Source organism: Erpetoichthys calabaricus, chromosome 1, assembly GCF_900747795.2.
Source record: "Erpetoichthys calabaricus chromosome 1, fErpCal1.3, whole genome shotgun sequence".
Classification (NCBI taxonomy): Eukaryota; Metazoa; Chordata; class Cladistia; order Polypteriformes; family Polypteridae; genus Erpetoichthys; species Erpetoichthys calabaricus.
Window position 1 is genome coordinate 30,017,465 of NC_041394.2, and position 20,508 is coordinate 30,037,972.

The 20,508-nt window shown below is 39.7% G+C and overlaps 1 protein-coding gene across 1 annotated transcript in view; it reads left to right on the top strand.

The window, feature by feature from the left end:
• The first annotated feature begins 622 nt into the window (after positions 1 to 622).
• LOC114648198 (transforming growth factor beta-1 proprotein-like) overlaps positions 623 to 20,508 on the top strand; it is a 95,949-nt gene continuing 76,063 nt past the window's right edge. The window contains exon 1 of the mRNA XM_028797090.2: positions 623 to 1,751. Coding sequence (XP_028652923.1) covers positions 1,415 to 1,751 — 337 coding nt within the window. The 5' untranslated portion in view covers positions 623 to 1,414. The remainder of the gene's footprint in view (positions 1,752 to 20,508) is intronic.

Here is a 20,508-nt window from a genome sequence, read left to right on the forward strand (position 1 = left end):
AGGAACTGACCACAAGCTTTGTGATTGTAAACTCATAAAAAGGTAAAAGAATTTCTCTCACAACTTTAAACAAACATGTTGTCTGCTTGTTTCTATGTAATTGCAGCTTATCTTGGTAGAAGCTCACCTGCTAACAGCTGTTCCCAGAGGGGAAAAGAAAAAAAAGACCCACAAATACCTGTAGGCAGAAGAGGGAATGAGAGGTATGGAAGCCCACAGCTGTCCAGGAGGATGGATGTCCCAGAATGGCTTGAGCTTGACACCAAATGCAAGTAAAAGGGGTACAATTTAAAGATGGCTTTCGTTTTGCTTTGTTACCCTTCCACTTGGGCTGTTTCTTTCCCTTGATTTCCATTTCTTGTTTTACTTTGCTTCTCTCTTTCTTGTAACAATTGCTCAGTATTGAAACCTGTGTTGCTTAAACCCAATGGTCTGTACTTTTTGACATTTCCTTGTTTGTCAGTTTTATGGCTAAGCGTTTCTTTTCCAACTCAGTTACCAGTCTAAATTGATTTATTTATTTTGAGGTGGTGGTGGTGGGTGTGTGTGTTTTGAGGGGGCGGAGGTCGCCACACTATATTAATCACCCTTAACACTGGGAGCAAGCTGCAGAGAAGCTGTAACTTGCAAAGACAGAAACGGCCCTTTCATTTCCTGGGCGGGCACTCGAAAAAGAGAAAGAGAAAAGCGCAAACCTGAGGCCTGGGAGAGGAAGAAAAAAAAAGTGCTATCTTATGCCGTTGTGTTGCAAGCTGAAACCGGCAGAGAGAGAGAGAGAGAGAGAGAGAGTAAGGAAGTTCAGCATGCAGCTCGTGTCTTACTGACACAAAACGGGGAACCTGGTGTCGAGCTCTGGGGCCGTCTTACCATCTTGGAGGCTTGTCTATCTTTTATTGTAGTGGAATCTGCTGAACATACAAGGAAAGTGTCTTCTCCTTTTTTTTAACAAGTAATTTTAAACTATCAGCAAAGAAAATTGAGAAGGTGGATGGAAACTGAACTGTTTAGCCTTGCAAGTAACACATATCTGGACTGAAGGCTCCAGTTTAACTCAGAAAAGGTTCATTTTGCTTTTGCTGTATTTTGAAATGATTTAAAGGAAGACAAGCTGAAAAAATAGGGTATGATGAGGTCTTAAAAGGTAAAAGTTATGTTTTTATCTGCATCAGAAGGAACAAAACCTACATGCTTTTTGATTGACTTTTGAGGAACTTTCAGTCATCTGATTAGTACTTTCTTTACATTAAAGAAAGGCACAAAAGTCAGACAATTGGCAGAAAGACGATTAAAAGGAAGAATCATCCTTTATGCCAGGACAACTGAGTGCAGACACCTGGCTCACCTTTTAGAATCATTCTTCAGAACCGCGTTTGCATGTTAGTGTTCCTACGTGGAGTGACTCTCTTGTGAAACCATGAAGTTGCTAGGATTGTTACAGCTGACGGCTCTCTTGTTGGACTCCTGGTCTTGGACACAAGGCATGTCTACCTGCAAGACCCTGGACATGGAGCTTGTCCGTAAAAAGCGCATAGAAGCTATTCGTGGCCAAATTCTGAGTAAGCTTAAAATGTCTCAGGAGCCGACCACTGAGAGCGATGGGGTCACTGTACCCCTGGAGGTGATGTCCCTCTACAACAGCACCCGTGATATGGTACAGGACATGTCAAATCAGGTTGTCGAAGGCCCCTACTGGGAGACTGCAGAGGAAGATTACTTCGCTAAGGAAGTGCACAAGTTCAAAATGATTAAAAGTAAGTGAACAAGGGGACTGATTGGAAAAGTAAATGGGCTGGCTGGGTTGTGAGCTAGGAATGTTAAATTCATTTTGATCGAGGTATGATACAATGGGGCTTCTGTCATCCTTACTCTGAATGTTAGGCAGCAAGCTGGCATCTTGGCCACCATGACAATTTCACAATGCCGTGTTCACTTTTGAAAGACTATGCAGTTATGCCATAGTTGGGGGATTTATCTTGGCTTGTATTTGGGTATGGCATCCCTGCAGTGACCTGCACGTTTTAAACGGTAGGTAATGAATTAGCTTTCGAGCGCTATCATCTTGGCTAATATTTCAGAATATCTACACAGCAGTGGCCTTAAATTAGTACGTGGTAAGCCTTGAGCTAGAAGTTGATGGGGATGGGGGGGATTAACTTCAGGCTAACATTTGCCTATGGCTATGCAACACTGGCCGACATTTAATAAATGTTAGTTAAATTGTGGGTGAAGGGTATCATCTCCTCCTAGTATCTCACAATAGCTACACTAGATGTTTTGGACAATCTCTTTGCTAACATACTAACACCACATGCAGTTTTGAAAAAGTAGCCCTGTGTGGAATACAATTTTAGATAGACTGCACATTGGTGTCTCTCACTTTTTTTGTTAGGCAAAAAGTCAGAAATTGGTGAATTTATCTTAACCTATGTGTACCACAGCTAGGCTCCTGTCATCTACACTTTTTAAAAGCTAACCAGTGAGCTAGCGGTTGTGGGACTACTCTCAGCTAACACTTCATTAAGGCTACAGTGACCTGCACATTTTAGATGGAAGGGGATAAACTAGGTGCTGGGAGTGTTGTCATCCCTAACAACAGGGTAAGGTTAGTCACGATCCCTACTTTTTAAATGGTAACCACTTGTCAGAAGGTAATTTATGGTTGTATCTGTGTGTGTGTGTGTGTGTGTGTGTGTGAAGAAATGGGGGTCTTGAGTTCCAGCAATTTCAAGCACACTTTCAGTTAGGAGAAAGTAGTTGATAATTGAATACATGTGACTCACAAATGTGAGTTTCGGGGCCATGTTTATTGTAAAATATGCAGCTGTTGCATTTAACAGTGTAGATCAGGTACTTTGAATTGGTCTTTGGACACTGTGCGCAATCAGTGTAGCCTACTCTAAAGAGATGATGGGGGCATCAGAGATACAGGAGCACAAATGGCCACTAGTGGGAACTCTAGCCTGGTGTCCCTGTTATAATAGTAGGGCATCCAAAGACCATGCTAGCAAAACTGAGACTTCTCTGAACCCCAAGAACAAGTTTAAAGCTGCTGAAAGCCCATAGACTGACCAAGCTTGGAGTCAGGAGATGAGTCGGGGAAAAGGCTTGACTGATGGGAAGAAGAAAAAGGCCAGTTTATAGACTGACAGAGAAAAAAAGAGAGAGAGAGTTGAGAGATGTGATCAGGGGTGTTTGTGGCACACTGTGGTGGGTAAGTTGAGCTAACTCATTTGGTAGACATAGTTATATACCCATAAATGTAAGAAGAGGGAAGCTGCAGGTTTTGTCATTTTATACTTTATATGCTACTTCATGTTCTCCTGAATGGTTAAGTTATTTAACTAACTGTGCAGACAGGCAGGCAGTATGGTGCAGATGTTTAGGTTTTAGATGTCAAACCCTGCGCTTGTGGGTTCAAATCCCAACACTTACACTGTGTGACCCTGAGCAAGTCCCTTCACTCACCTGTGATCCAATTGGAAAAAGAAAAGAAACATAACCAATTGTATCTCAAATGTTTCAAATCGGTTTGGATAAAGGCATTGATCAAATTTAAGAAATGTAAATATTGCTGGGTGTTGCCCCAGTGTTAATTCAAAATGTTACTACGTTAATTCTACATTCCCACAAATATTCTGGGGCCATGCCAATAATAGTGAGGGAAATCCACGACTAAAGAAAAAGTAGTCTGACTGGGAATTGATCTTGTGACAAATATTTGAAAGACAACTACATTTACCATTTCACCACCATTACAACTTTTGTGGCTTTGTTTCTCTGGCCTGTTTGATACTGTACTATTTCACGACCATTTTTCTAACCCCCCAACCACTCAAACTGCTCCTTGATCTTGCTTCAAGGCACTGTATAGCCTATATTCTAAATTGGACTATCACCTAATTACCCTTACAATTTTCATGAAAATCTATCACTTTTGCATAATGTTGGAACATACATGCAATCAGGTACATACTCAATTTTGACAAATTTACGTACTCTATATATTTATGCAGTATACAGTATGTATATACATTTTCTCTCTTTGTGTATCTTCACCTCATTGGTTCCTTCAGAAGCAAACAAGCATTCAATTGAAAGTGGCAGGACATAACGTGCCAGACTTCTGCCAAGCATTCTTTCCTCCGGATATATGTGCATGTGTATCCAAATGATATTCTTTCCGCTTTGAATTCTGTTTTCCCTAGAAATATTAGCAATTGTTTTGGATCACCATTAAGTAAGGCAGCATTTTATTCCCATGTGTTTCATTATTGTGCTCCTCCCTCCAGCTGAAGCCAAGGTTTTCATGCAGCATCAGTAGTTACGCCTGCAATGCTGAAATTCGCCAACCCCAATCCCCCCTAAACTCCCTGATTTATTTAATAACAGACTTTTTTTTTATAAAGCTACAACACAAGTCAATCAAGGTCTTTCCTTCAGTGTTTAAATCAAAGCATAAATGGAAAGGAAAGCAGTCAAGGCCACGGTCTAAAAAACTGGTGGTGGGAATAAAATTAATCTTTATGGTAAATATCAACAGTAACCATAATGAGAAAACTTCTGCTGGAGTCAAAAGTAAAAAGGGGAAATGCTACTGGGGAACATTAATTTATTTTTAGATGGTATTTAGGGGAAAGTCCGCCAGATCTCTGTTTTGCAGGGAACATTAAGAAATGCTTTCTTGAGAAAGGTATGATTGTCAGATACAAAAAAATTGTGGGTTTCCGCTAATTTCTATCCACACATTGTTTGGTCATATAAGCCATGACCATGTTAACAAGTTAATATTTACAACCAGAATATGATTTATCATTCTTAAAATATCATATATTTTATATACAGTATATATCTTGAAAATAAATAAACAAACTAAGGTTCCTGGTCAAAACTGAATTACGTTTCTTACAAAGTCAAATACTGAAACGTTCCCTCACATAAAATTATAAGTAACTGAAGGTCTTTGCTCAAAAATAACAAACTTCATTAAGAAAGACATCGCTATTTATTGCTAACATTATTCCTTCCGTTTTCTGAATCTGCTTTTCATAGTACAGGGCATTGGGGAATAAGAACCAAAGTAAGACCAATCCCAAGGAGGAATGTCGCTCCATTACAGGACCTGCTCATACTAGCCTTTTTGGTGCTGTCAGTTAAATAGACAGGCAGTACATCTGTCTTGGAAGTAGAGAAGAGAGGACTGAGTGCATATCCCTCGGACTGAAAGGTGGCAGTGCTAACCACTACACCATTTTTTAGTTGAGTTGAAGGGCTCAGGGTCACAGTAGTCTTGAGGGGTATGGGTGTGCCAGAGCAATAATAATGTGTGCCAGACACTCATTTTGAGAACCCACTTATTACATTATAGAGTTTCAGTGGCCAGAGTGTATTACATTAACATTGGATGAAAGATATGAACCAACCCTGGATGGAAAAACTGCCAATCATAGGGGGACACTGATGCACAAACTGTGAATGTCAGATCAGAATGTGGGATATGTATAGAAACTGCATGTGTAGAAACAAGTACTCTGGGAGAGTGAACAAACTCCACATAAACACCGAACAGATGGGATTTTAGCAAAGAACTGATTCTTGCGCTACCATGCCACCCATTTCCCTTCAAAGACCTCAGATTCAAAATTAGAGTTTACTTTGACCTCATTTTGGGGAAAAACTTTGTTAATTTATTGTACACTCTATTTATATTCAATGTTTTTGTAATTAAAAAGAATAAATAATGAATAGATAATTTACTTGCTCCTATACCAATTTAAAGCTGGGTTATGTGAAAAACATTTAATTTACTCTTATAATATGCCCCTTCATTTACAACACAAAAAATCACCACACAGTATGTATACAGAATATAAAATTGTCTGGACCAAAAATGGAAACTGTGTTATCTCTATACATCATATTTTATTACAATAATCATGAACCACACAAGTGCCAGTTAACTAGTTTTTTCTCTGGGTACACTGGTTTTCCACCAAGGTGCCCATTATGAAGCTAGTTCAAGTTCAGATTTATTGTCATGTTTACCTAGAACAGTGAAATTCTACATTCGTGTCTCACCAGTTTGCAACATGTCGCCACTCTCCAGTATCATGTTTGTGTGACCTCTGCTAAACTGACATCTTCTAGCAAAGGATGTGGATACCCAAGACACTGAACTGGATCAAACAGGTTCAGAAAATGGATGGGCAGAATGTTGCTTTAGAACCATTACTCAATGTAAAGTTTAATTTGAGTCAATGTTTATTGTAAAGTTACTTCTTTACTGATCACTGCCAGAACTGAGCAATCAAAAATCTTCTTATATAATACGCTACCATGGCTGTCCATTTGTCTGTCCAGGATTGTAAATCACCTGTAGCTCACAAACTGTTTCACCTATTGACCTGAAATTTGGTACACATATACTACACGATGTCTACTATCCACTTTCAGGGTGACGATTAACCTCCAAGGTTGACCTTCGCTGTCACTTCCCCTACCTCTTCATATATTAAATCATTTTTGAGGCAGATTGAAGAATTCTTGCCAGCTTAAGTGGAAAATTAAAGAAAACGTACCAAGTAACGCAACACAAAAACTGACTTAATCAGTTTTAACGTGAAAAGATGCCGATGGAAGAAGAGAAGAAGCGGGCCATTAGGATGGAGAAAAGAAGAGCTGCTTAGGAAGCAACAAGCACATCAACCTCTGAGCAAATGAATGCTAAAGTTACAGAGAAAGAGTATGAAAACTGTAAGTCAATTGTATTCACTGCACGTTATCTTGAAGTCTGCCTTTACTGGTGGTATATAAAGAAAGAGGAATGTTTTAAATTGATTTGAATTGGTAGTTTCAGAGCAAGGAAGGACCACCTCCCACCACCACTAGCACCAAATCCAGTTAAATCTACCAACAGTGTGCTGGTTTACAAGCACCAATTCACTGAACAGCATTCCTTTGGACTTTGTAGGGGCTGGAACTCCATAGAGTAGACAATCCTGCCAAGTAATAGAACTAAGTTACAGGCCCAAGGTGGTGAAAATGTGTCCTTCTGTGCTGGTTTCAAGCCCTGTTTAAAAGTAAGAAAATGTATATGGGGTGATGTGATGGCTACTGCCTCACAATTCCAGCATCCTAGGTTCAAATGATATACCCAGTTACTGTTTGTATAGAGTTTGAACGTTGTCCTCATGTCTGCCTAAGTTTTTTTCTTGCAGCTCTCCAGTTTCTTTTACACATCCCAAACACAAGTGTGTTTGGTTAATGAGCCACTTTGAAATCGTACAGTATGAATGATGGTCTCTATGTGTCCTGCAATGAAATAGCACCATATAGGGATGGATGGATGAAATAAATATACAAATATATAAAAAGAGTCAAAATTCCATCCATCCATCCATTTTCCAACCCGCTGAATCCGAATACAGGGTCACGGGGGTCTGCTGTAGCCAATCCCAGCCAACACAGGGCACAAGACAGGGAACCAATCCCGGGCAGGGTGCCAACCCACCACAGGACACACACAAACACACCAAGCACACACTAGGGCCAATTTAGAATCGCAAATCCACCTAACCTGCATGTCTTTGGACTGTAGGAGGAAACCCACGCAGACACGGGGAGAACATGTAAACTCCACGCAGGGAGGACCCGGGAAGCAAACCTAGGTCTCCTAACTGCGAGGCAGCAGCGCTACCACTGCGCCACCGTGCCGCCCAGAGTCAAAATTGAGTTAAAGTATTTAATGTGTTTTAATGTTTTAAATAATCTCACATATGTAAAAAGTCTGCAGGAATGTTTGGGTGAAGAGGAGAATAAAGAATTACAGGTGAGACTGTTATGTGTTGTCAGCAATGGACAAGAGTTGGCCCTTTTAACTTGAAAGGCACAATATGATAGTTGATAGCTGTTGAAGGCACAGACTATCATTGTTTGTAGGAGCAAGTCAACATAGCAAGCAGCACTCTGACATCCATTTGGGAATAAAAAGATTAAACTGATGTAATGACAGACAAGGAACATTGTTTTTATTCATAGTGCCTATCACATTTTATTGCTACACAACTCTGAATCACAGTGGATTTAATTTGGATTTTTTTTTAACACTGATCAACAGAAAAATAATCTTAAATGTCAAAGTGAAGTCTGCAAAGTGGTCTGAAGTAATTACAAATATGAAACAGAAAATAATAGATCACTTAAGTATTCACACCCTGAAAGTCAGTATTTAGTAAATGACACCCTTAAATCTGTGTGGTCAGGACAGCTGGACAATGCGATTTTTTTCCAATTGTTCTTTGCAAAAAATTACCCAGTTGCATGCCCAATCATAAATTCTTAATTAGATTGAGATCTGGACTCTGACTCTGTCACACCAAGAAATTCACAATGTTGTTTTTTAAGTCATTCCTGCATAGCTTTGGCTTTATGTTTGGGGGTCATTGTCTTGCTGGAAAACAAATCTTCTCCTAACGTGAAGGTTTCTTGCAAAGTACATCAGGTTTGTTTCCAGAATTTCCCTTATTTTGTTGCATCTCCACAGCATAACGCTACAATCACCATGTTTTTTGTTTTTGTCAGTTTGGCTTATGCCAAACTTGGCATTTAGTCTACAGTGATCCCTCGCTATATCGCGCTTCGCCTTTCGCAGCTTCACTCTATCGCGGATTTTATATGTAAGCGTATTTAAATATATATCGCGGATTTTTTGCTGGTTCGCGGATTTCTGCGGACAATGGGTCTTTTAATTTCTGGTACATGCTTCCTCAGTTTGTTTGCCCAGTTGATTTCATACAAGGGACGCTATTGGCAGATGGCTGAGAAGAAACCCAACTTACTTTTCTCTCTCTCTCGCGCTGACTTTCTCTGATCCTGACGTAGGGGGATTGAGCAGGGGGGCTGTTCGCACACCTAGACGATACGGACGCTCGTCTAAAAATGCTGAAAGATTATCTTCACGTTGCTACCTTCTGTGCAGCTGCTTCCTGAAGCGACATGCTGCACGGTGCTTCGCATACTTAAAAGCTCGAAGGGCACATATTGATTTTTGATTGTTTGTTTTTCTCTGTCTCTCTCTCTCTTTAGATAGATAGATAGATAGATAGATAGATAGATAGATAGATAGATAGATAGATAGATAGATAGATAGATAGATAGATAGATAGATAGATAGATAGATAGATAGATAGATAGATAGATAGATAGATACTTTATTAATCCCAATGGGAAATTCACATTCTTCAGCAGCAGCATACTGATACAATAAATAATATTAAATTAAAGAATGATAATAATACAGGTGAAAAAAACAGACAATAACTATGTATAATGTTAAATATTAACGTTTACCCCCCCTGGTGGAATTAAAGAGTCGCATAGTTTGGGGGAGGAACGATCTCCTCAATTTGTCTGTGGAGCAGGACAGTGACAGCAGTCTGTCCCTGAAGCTGCTCTTCTGTCTGGAGATGATACTATTAAGTGGATGCAGTGGATTCTCCATAATTGATAGGAGCCTTCTGAGCGCCCTTCGCTCTGCAACAGATGTTAAACTGTCCAGCTCCATGCCAACAATAGAGCCTGCCTTCCTCACCAGTTTGTCCAGGCGTGAGGCGTCTTTCCTCTTAATGCTGCCTCCCCAGCACACCACTGCGTAGAAGAGGGCGCTCGCCACAACTGTTTGATAGAACATCTGCAGCATCTTATTGCAGATGTTGAAGGAAGCCAGCCTTCTAAGGAAGTATAACCGGCTTTGTCCTTTCTTGCACAGCGCATCAGTATTGGCAGTATTGTCTGCTCCTGACGGAGGGGGTGTGAGCTGCCGCCTTCAACAGCTTTGTGCCGCAGTGCTTCGCATACTTAAAAGCCAAACAGCCCTATTGATTTGTTTGCTTTCCTCTGTCTTTCTGACATTCTGTGCTCCTGACACGCACTCCTTTGAAGAGGAAGATATGTTTGCATTCTTTTAATTGTGAGACGGAACTGTCATCTCTGTCTTGTCATGGAGCACAGTTTAAACTTTTGAAAAAGAGACAAATGTTTGTTTGCAGTGTTTGAATAACGTTCCTGTCTCTCTACAACCTCCTGTGTTTCTGCGCAAATCTGTGACCCAAGCATGACAATATAAAAATAACCATATAAACATATGGTTTCTACTTCGCGGATTTTCTTATTTTGCGGGTGGCTCTGGAACGCAACCCCCGCGATGGAGGAGGGATTACTGTAATTGTCAAAAGCTTAATAATGGTCTCATCTCACCATAGAACCATCTTCCAGCTTCTCCCAGGTGCCTCCTGGCAAACTTTAACCAATATATCCTTCTCAGTTTTCAGAGGTCTCTTTGTGACCTCCTTGACTAGTCTTCTTCTTGCATAATCACTATCACTATTTATCTGGACTATAGTGATATTCAGTGGCTTGGATGCTTTCTTGTCTCCATCCCCTGACTTGAACTTTTTAGTCACCATTACATAAGTGTTGCTAGGAGAATTTGTTTGTCTTCATTGTGTAGTGTAAGGCCATACTGACCCATGACAAGCGGGCCTTTACAGATTCAAGGATATTTAGACTTCAATCAATTGAACCATTCAGACAGGTCCTCTCCATTGGACTAATGATGTACTGTAACTTCTAAAACTGATCAGTTGCTTCAGTAATGATAAAAGGGTGAATACTTATGTGATCAATTGCTTTGTGTTTTATATTTAATTTTGTCACTTTACAGAAATTTGTTTTCACTTTGAAAAATAGTCTTTTTTGTTGACCAGTGTCAAAAATGATAAATCCACTTTAGTTCGATGTGGATAAAATGTTAAAACTTCCAAGAGGGTGATTTTTTTATATAGGCATTGTCTAAAATGATCATTCATGTACCATATAGTCATTGCAGCCAAAGTTTGCAAAATGTAATTGAATTACCAAACTGTTAGTGGTGCTGAAGTAAAATAAGAAGTGCTAAATCAAATCTGTAATGTAAAAGGAAATGCAAGCACTAAACAGTCACCCATGTTAGTGCAAACATTTCTAAAACTAAAATTAAGAGTAAAGTTCACAAAATGTATCAGTGTCAGTTTCGTTAAAGAGAAAATTTGTAAAGTCCATTCATTTTCAAACTCACTTATCCTGAGCAGGGTTGCGGAGAAGGTGTCGCCTATGCCAACAAGTATCGGGTACGAGGCAGGAACAACTCCTAGATAGGGTGCTAGTCCATTGCAGGGTGAACACACACACACCAACGCAAACTAGGGCCAATTTAACAATCCTTATTCTCCTTGCTCTCATGTCTTTGGACTGTTTGAGGAAACCTACATGGATACGGAGATGAGATGTAAACTCCACATAGAGAAAACCTGGGAACACTTGTTGCAAAGCAATAGCACTACCACTGTGCTGTCCAAAATTTGTAAAGTGAGAATTCAGAGCCTAAAGAGTGAAAGTGCTAACATTAAAATTCATGAGATGATAATTTTAGAATGAAAAGGTAAGCCATGTGGGAACAAGAAATGAATGAAATGAGGATTATACTACAACACATCAATTAAGAGAGAGTTCAAGTACTAAACAGTAAATGGTGTAAACGTGGAAATAAGGAGAGTAATCAGTTACTGTAAAATCAGTAAATTCACAAACTAAACAGTAAGTAGCATTAAAATGTAAACACATAAATGAGAAATAAAAACTGACAAATTTGTAAAGGTGAATATTTAGGCACCAAGTAATCAATGGTTTTACAACACAATTAAATAAATTTTAGAAATGAGCGAGTGGCCTGAAGGCCATGCTGCTGCCTCATTATTACTGTTATTAGTTATCTGACATTCTTTATTTAAGGTGACTGACAAATTTGAGATACATTTATTTTTTGTTTGTGGCACAGGCAAGTGAATTGACTTGCTCATGGTCACAAAGTGTCAGTAGTGGGATTTAAACCCAATGAATTAACCACTGTGCTACACTGACTGCTTTATGTATCCAGAATTCTGGGGCTGAATCACCCCCTGGTCATTCTCTATATGAAATCTGTAAGTTTTTTCCCCCAATGTCTTGGTGGCATTTTTCTTTAGGAGGACAGATTTTCTCAGACTGGCTGTTTCAAATTGGCCTTGTAATCGACTGACACTGCCATGACAGGCTCCGGCCCCACTGTCAGTCTGAACTGGATTAAGTGGGATTAAAAATGTTATCTCTGGTTAGCAGTTAATGCTGTTCAAATGAAACATCAGAAAATGAGGAATGGACGAATGGTTATAAAAAGTGAGACAATGTACTGTACCTAATAAACAGTATAGGTCACTAATGAAAAGTCAAAATTCTAAAATTTAATCCAGTGCACATTCACATTGATTTTAAAACAAGGATCAGTTACCGGATTTAAACTAAAAGCAGAAAAAAAAAAGATGAACAGCCTTTAGAAGCTCTTCATGGATGAAAAATGTGAAACAGAAAAGATAGTAACAGGAATTGTTTTTCAGATAATCTTCTCTTTATGCAATTTTCCTTTTGTTCTCTTTTTTTTTTTTTTATTCTTCCGTTCTTATTCAGAAGTCCCTTTTTCTGACAAAGTCACGGAAAACAATAATTCCAACAATAGGTCAGTTTTTCAAGAAGTTATAATACACAGGAAATCCCTAGTGTATGTGTGCGTGTATGTGGACTTTTTTTGGCCTGTTTGTTTAGCTTATCTGTAATAACCTGCCATTCCCTTCTCTTTGGAAAGCACAGTCCCCATTTACTCTTTTTCATGTCTTTTATATCTTTTTTTTTTATCCAGCATTTTTAATGTTAGACATACACTGAAGTTAAAACTGCCACTGCCCTCTGTCTATTAAAAACACACGCACACACACACAGAAGACCTTCTAATGTAGCCTAGCCTGCCATTTCGTTTCCTCCTTTCTGGCGCTATGTAGATTTTCAGAATACTTCCCCCTTGTGCTTTCATTTTCAAAATTAACACATTGGGATGCTTCTCAAATATGATGGCCTTCCTTTTTTCCTGTCTTTAAAGTTTTATTTTCCTCAAATATTAATGAGCCGTGAAGAAACTTCAAAATCCAGCCCGCAAGCACTTGCAGGCAATCTGAATATCTTTGTTTTTATTATTTATTTTCCTACTGACTCAAACACTCAGCTGTTTTCCTCGCTTAAAAATGAATTTGTAGCCCGCTATAACTTGCACAGTCTTATGCAAGAACTTGTTAAAAACACAAATGTTTCAGGTGAGACAGCGTAACAGATAAGGCGTTCAATTTCACCACACTGCCTGGGAACACCCTGTAGATCCTCCTGGATATGGAGCTGCCAAGTAAGCAAAGATCACCCCATAGACAAAGCCTCGGTTTGACTTGTTTTTCTAACTACTAGCCCTTCATCCTTCTGTGACAAATCACAGTGTAGAGTGGAGTTGTGAACAGATTTTCAATTTTAACCTCATCAGTCACAGTTGGCACTCCACAGTGTTATAGGACCGCATCAAGGCAAGTTAAGCCAATGTCACATTATGAGACATCTAGTCATGCGGTATGTCAGACTTGTTGACAGCAATTACCGTTCTCATTGCCAGACCATTTCAGTTTAAACAACTGAAAAGTGCTGTCAAATTTAGTGATTGTGTCACGTCTTTCTAGCACAGTGATGCTAATTAATTTTCTGACAGCCAATACAGTACTGCCTGACAGAGCCTGCAGCGTATGAATGGTTAACAGGTGAGTTCAGCCACAGTCTTGGCTTTTTCTTTTTTTTTTTGTTCCATTCTGTCATGGTATGACAAAGATCAAATGAGCTTCTCTTCTTTTTGTGAGGTCTAAAGCCCCTGTGTTCCTTATTCCTCGTCACTACATTATATATGTTGTATTTCTGGATGATTATTCATTGGTTGTCAGCTTTTATGTGCACAGCCCGTCCCTACAATCAAACCTGTTTTTGGATTTTGTCGGATCAAATCACAGACAACTACAATATATACTCGCAGATAAGTTCTCCTGCGGATAAGTCTGGACTTGATTTTACTGTATAATTTCTGGTATTTTATAATGTCGGTCGTATAAGTCGAATATGGAAAGCTCACGCTATTGCTCCAAGAGATTATGATATGCTAACGCCCACCTGACAGAGTAACCACGGAGCACCCTGCCTTTTTTTTCTATGTATTGTTCCTACGTCACCACATGGTAATACCTGAACTATTCCAAAGCAAATAGTTTGCACTGTTTTGTGTTTTTTGTATCTCACACCTTACACCATACACGTTTATCGTAAGAGCATCCCTTATCTACGATGGAGAGTTCAACAAGAAGAAAATATGAAGCTGGTTTTAATTAAACATCGTTGAAGTAGCGAAAGAAATTGGTAACTGCGCTGCTGCAACAAAATTTGATGCATCTGAGAAACTGGTGCGAGAATGGAGGATTAAGTGTTGCATTTTTGAACGGGTGTATAAGTCAGGGTCTGATTTTATGATCGATTTTTCGGGTTTCAAGAACAGGCTTATACGTGAGTATATATACAGTAGTTAGAGTTAGTCGTGGTGTATGTGACATTACACAACCGGCTTCAATGGGTCACGCCACATTCTGCCTCCAGCTCGCTACAATTATGTAAATGAAGGGAACAACTGAAAATCGCTGGAAAAGTTGCTTAATGTGACACAGCCTTTAGTATTTTTACGTGGATAGAAAATCAATAATGGTGACGTTACTATGTAAGGGAAAGACAACCAATGGATAGGTTTTCAAATCTCAAAAGATTCTGTTGTTCAAGTTCTTCATATTGATATAGTGCTAACCTAGATGATGCATTGCATCCTGGGTTATAATCTATTTTGCAACAGTGTGGTAGGACCCATAGGAATGGCCCAGTGGGGGAATGAGGTGATAATTTTGATCAGGGTCACCACAGATGCTAACATAGTAAGACATTGAATTATTGGGGCACAGATCTGGGTGCTTTTCATTAACATGTGAGTTTATTTATTTAAGTCACCCTTTTTGTCAAACAGATAATAAGTGTACAGTAATTTACAGTAGCTGGCACATTTACCTGTACAGTCAGTCACTGGTGGAAATTGAACAAATACCCTTGTGGTTTATAGTCCAGTCCTGTATCCTCTTGGGGCTACACTGTTTGCTCATTGTAAAATAATTTGAATATTTTGGTATTATATTCACTGGAAATCACTCCGGGTAATGCTCCCATTTTTTTCTCTAGTTATCCTCCCTGAGGCAGCCGAGGTGAGATGCAAGCTCAATAGGGGTCACTGGAAGGGTCAGTAAGAACTGTCAACTTTATACTATACAGTACAGGGGCCTCCTGTATAACGCCGTGTGTAGAACTAAAACTATAACATGGCGTAAGCACAAAAGCGGGAATGTGCGTACGCACAGAAAAATCCAGATGCAGGAATCTGTGCATTCACCAACTTCCACATTCTTCCGCTACATAAATCCCGATCAGCGTGAAAAGTAACGCACGTGCACGCGCCTTCTATCCCGCCCCAACTCCTCCCAGAATTACACCTCTTTGAATATGCAAATCAATATAAATAGCCTTCTGTGAAAAGACAATTGGAAAAGCACGGGGGAAAATATAAGAATTTCAGCAAATACCAAGTGGAGGCAAAGGAAAAACGTTCTATTTGTTAGTTTAAACGGTGGTATAATCAACAAAAGGAAGTTGACCGAGTGACAGAGTGTCGAAGAAACTCGAAAGCTCAAGTTCACAAAGTCGCACAGTGCCCGAAAATAAAAAAAGAAGTCACATATCAAAGTCGCCATGAAAAGGCGAGTCGTAGCCCACCATCTGAGTGTCATATGAAAGCTTATTAGGGTACAGACAAAAAAAATAGGCACACAATGGGGAAAAAAGCACAAAATGTCAACTTTAATCTCGAAATTTCCACTTTAATCACGTAGTTTATTTTGCCATTAAAGTAGAACATCATAAACTTCATCTTAAAATCGTTTAATTTACTAGTTTCTCAAATCCCATTGTAACTAAAGTAGCACGTTAAATGCTTTGTTCTGTATTTGATCTTCTATGTGCTCTGTGTGTGAATCACTACCTGCTTCTTAAATGGGCTTTCTCTTTCTCCGACAGGACACATAATCCATTACATTCGTGATATTACAGCTTTCTGAATAATTTAAACACTGAGATGTATACGTGATATCTTTTTCATGATGATAGGAATGAAAGCATGTTATTAAACATGGGAACACGGTGGCGCAGTGCTTGTTCATGTCTCACGCAAGAGGCTTGCTGCGCCATGCGTGACCTTCGATGAAATAATTAATTACAGAAGTACTGTCTCTTTCAAACGTACTAACCTCCAATTCCTGTCCTTACTTTTCTTTCTCCAAATACCCAATTGCCACACAATCAGCTCTGTAATAGACGTGAAGCCATTTGTAAGCTTAGAATGCCGATTCTTCAAAACTTTTAAGGAACATTGAAATATCTTCATAGTACATGTTTAATTATTCTATCCATCTATCCTTCCAGTGTCGCGTCAGCACCAGCAATAATACAACACAATGCAGGAGCTATCCGTGAACTAGCTAGCACTGCAGCACCGTGTCCTCACATGTTTAATTATTAACAATACAGATTATTTAAATGAAGTTAAAGTTTTATCTGTATAGTATAATCAACATATTTTGCTGCATTTCATCTTAAAAATGATATTGTCATCATATGTTAATACACGCTTTATAAAGTGGCGCAGGTTGTGCGATATTATAACTGTAGTGCAAGTTTACAGTGAGGGAATTGTACTTATAAGTACAAACAGTTCTACAAGGAGCACTTGATGGACTGATTGAGTGCGTTTATAGTTCTTGGGATGAAACTGTTTCTAAACCGCGAAGTCCGTACAGGAAAGTCTCTGAAACGTTTTGCCGTGGCTCAGGCAGCGTCTGCTTCATGCTGTATACCAATACTTTTCTTTCCAATCAGCTGCTGCTGTGATTCCCCACTCAGATACAGTGATATAAATACTCCGAGTGGTGCAGTGAGAGTAATATGGAAAAAGATGATCTGCTGTGGCAACCCTTAACGGGAGCAGCTGACAGAAGAAGAAGATGCATTGAGAGTAACAATGCTAAAGCAGTTATGGTATTTGGAATACTATGGCTATTCCCTGGACCATTATATTGCTGCAGGTTAACTACAATCAGATGCATTACACTAATAAACAATATGCAGTTAGTTTCAGTGTATTTATAAAGCCGCATCAGGAATGTGGATCTAAGAAAGAAAGGGTGACCACACAGGAACAGTAGCACTGCTTTGATGCTGGGTGCCGCCAGTCTGCAAAACCGAGCGGAGAAATTGCGTACGCCAGGGTATGAGGTACCGTGGAAATGTGCGTGGCTTTACGCCAAGTTTAGGTTTTATACATCGCAATTTGAGCGTGGAAACGTTCGTACGCAACATTTCTGTGCGTATGCACTGTTTATACATGAGGCCCCAAGTGTTGAGAGGTCAAATTAGTTGTATGTGGAGTGAGCCCACTGCAAAGGTCCAACTAGTAACTTATGCCAGAGGAGTTTTCCTTTGGCTCGACTGACTTAGAAGGTTGCTTTCCACACTCTGCCAGGTGCAGACACGAGTTTATGTTCTGGGATCCTAGTGGGGTCAACCTATTAAGGGAGCACTGCCTGAGCAAAGAGGATCTGGTTACACATCAACAAAATTTGGAAACACTTAGACTATGGTCGCAGTGGCCGGGGTACTGAATCAGACGATTAACTTCAGGGTTATTGTCATATGTAGTCAGAACACAGTGATACACAAAATGATTTGTGAATAATTGAATTTGCAGTGATACTGTTTGTTTCACTTCTCAAACAAGTTTGCAGCATGAATAAGGTTTCGCTTTCAGCAAACTTTATACCATTGACACAAGAAAAAAGGTATTTATATCCTGCTTTAGAAGTATTTAAATGCATTAATGCCATATGTGTATGCCTGTCATTTAGTATTTAAACAAAGACCTCTCATGGAAGAAAAAAAAAATACCGAACTTGTTTCCTGTCACATGTAGACATTTTCTTGAGCTACCAGACATGTTCTGGTAGTGTGATCCCCACTTTTCCATTTATGATGAAAATCTTGGTGTTTGCATTCATAAACATGCATCAGAGATGGAAAAGAAACTTGAAGCTCCATGGTACTTGTACTGAAACAATTCTGCAGGAATCAAGAAGAGGAAAGGGCCACTGCTAGGTAATGGTTGTGGAGGTAAGCCTACTGTGTAGTGAAATTTATCTGTGGAGAAACCACAGTAACAAGCACAGTGGTGCGTTTTAGTGTGTCTTCATGTGGAAAATATGCAGCATATCACATTTATAAAAAATGCACAGCAATCTTTTGTGGTGATGTAAACGAGAAGCATAAATAGAATTGAATGTACTCGTGTGTGACAGAATACATGCAATTCAGCTACAGAAAAGAACCCAGGTAAGCACAGCAGTGTGAATGAGGTTTTAGGTATCAGTATGTCTTATTGCTTAGTCACAAAAAAAAAAAAACCTTTAAAACCTCCAAAAAACACTTGTGATATTATTGTCAGTTTTGTGAAGCTGTATCAAAATCAAAACTCAATTTCGCTCCTCACTAACAGTACACTGTAATTCTTACTTGCATGTCTTCCACAGACTAGTACCAGAGGTAGAAGAAGAACAAAAGACAATGAATACAACATCATACATTAAGTTTCAACATTAGATGATAGGAATATGGAATACTCATGCATGGGTTATGACCTGTGGGTTTAAAAATCCCTAAATCTTGTGGTGTTAGTGCTAATGGACGTGTACAGAAGAGGGTGAAGAGTGCAGGATGACTGAGGTCTTCAATGATACTATTTGATTTTCTAGCACAAGTGTGTGTGTGTGTGTGTGTGTGTGTGTGTGTGTGTGTGTGTGTGTGTGTGTGTGTGTGTGTGTGTGTGTGTGTGTTTTATATATGTTCTGGTGTGTACCAGTGATATTCTGAGCAGAATTTACCTTCGTCTTTACTGCTTTGTGTTTCCTAAGATGAGTAAATGCATTAATAGGAAGTTATACAGCAAGTGAGGATTGATACCATCAGTGGAAGTATTGTTATTTATAGTCCATTGTCTTAATAACTAGGGGACTATCCACTCAGCACAGAGCACAACCTTTCCAATAGTTCATCCTTCAAAGGTGTCATGACTTGCTCTTGGAGACACAAAAGGGAATTACACCGGGCCAAACGAACACATTACTGATATACAGTGTAATGTCTTAGCCACTGGGTGGTCACACTGCTTACACATAGTTAATCTGTTTCCATTTTTAACAAAATTAAATAATTTAATTAGTTAAGTTTCTGTAGTACTTTTCTAGCTTACTCTAAGCACCTTACTTAGACCATAGGGAATCACTTCAACCACCGCCAATGTGCAGGAACCACCTGGATGATGCAACGGAAGCCTTTCTTGCACCGGTATGTTCACATTTGCTATTAGGTGGTGAAGGGGTGAGAGACAGTTAGAGACAGGTAATGATTAGGGAGCCAGAATGATCAGGCAGTGGTGGGCAATTTAGCCAGGGCATCTAGAAATACAATACTGTTTTCAAAACTGGCGCAGGGATCTTTTATGACCACAGAGAGTAAGGACCTAATTTTTACAACACCTCTAAAGGGTGGCACCATTTTCTCAGCATGGTGTACCCATCAGTGCACTGGGATCCACACACAGACCATGGGGTAAGCGCCCCCTGATGGCCTCAGCATCAACTCTGCCTGCAGCAATCTTAGCTTTTCCTAGACGGTCTTCCATCCAAGTGCTTGCTGGGCCCAAATATGCTTAGCTTCAGGTGGATTACGCATTCTGAAGTGATGTTGGTATGGTTGCTGGCTTGTCATCCATAGTAATACTGGAAGGGTCACTCAATAAGCCAGTGGTCTTTGAAATTATATACAGTCTTCTTCTTCTTCTTCTTCTTTAGGCTGCTCCTGTTAGGGGTTGCCACAGCGGATCATCTTCTTTCATATCTTTCTGTCCTCTGCATCTTGTTCTGTTATACCCATCACCTGCATGTCCTCTCTCATAACATCCATATACCTTCTCTTAAGCCTTCCTCTATTCCTCTTCCCTGGCAGCTCTATCCTTAGCATCCTTCTCCCAATATACCCAGTATCTCTCCTCTGCACATGTTCAAACCAACGCAATCTCGCCTCTCTGACTTTGTCTCCCAACTGTCCAACTTGAGCTGACACTCTAATGTACTCATTTCTAATCCTATCCATTCTTGTCACACCCAGTGCAAATCTTAGCATCTTTAACTCTGCTACCTCCAGCTCTGTCTCCTGCTTTCTGGTCAATGTCACTGTCTCCAACCCATATAACGTAGCTGGTCTCACTACCGTCCTGTAGACTTTCCCTTTCACTCTTGCTGATACCCGTCTGTCACAAATTACTCCTGACACTCTTCTCCATCCATTCCACCCTGCCTGCACTCTCTTTTTCACCTCTCTTCCCCAATCCCC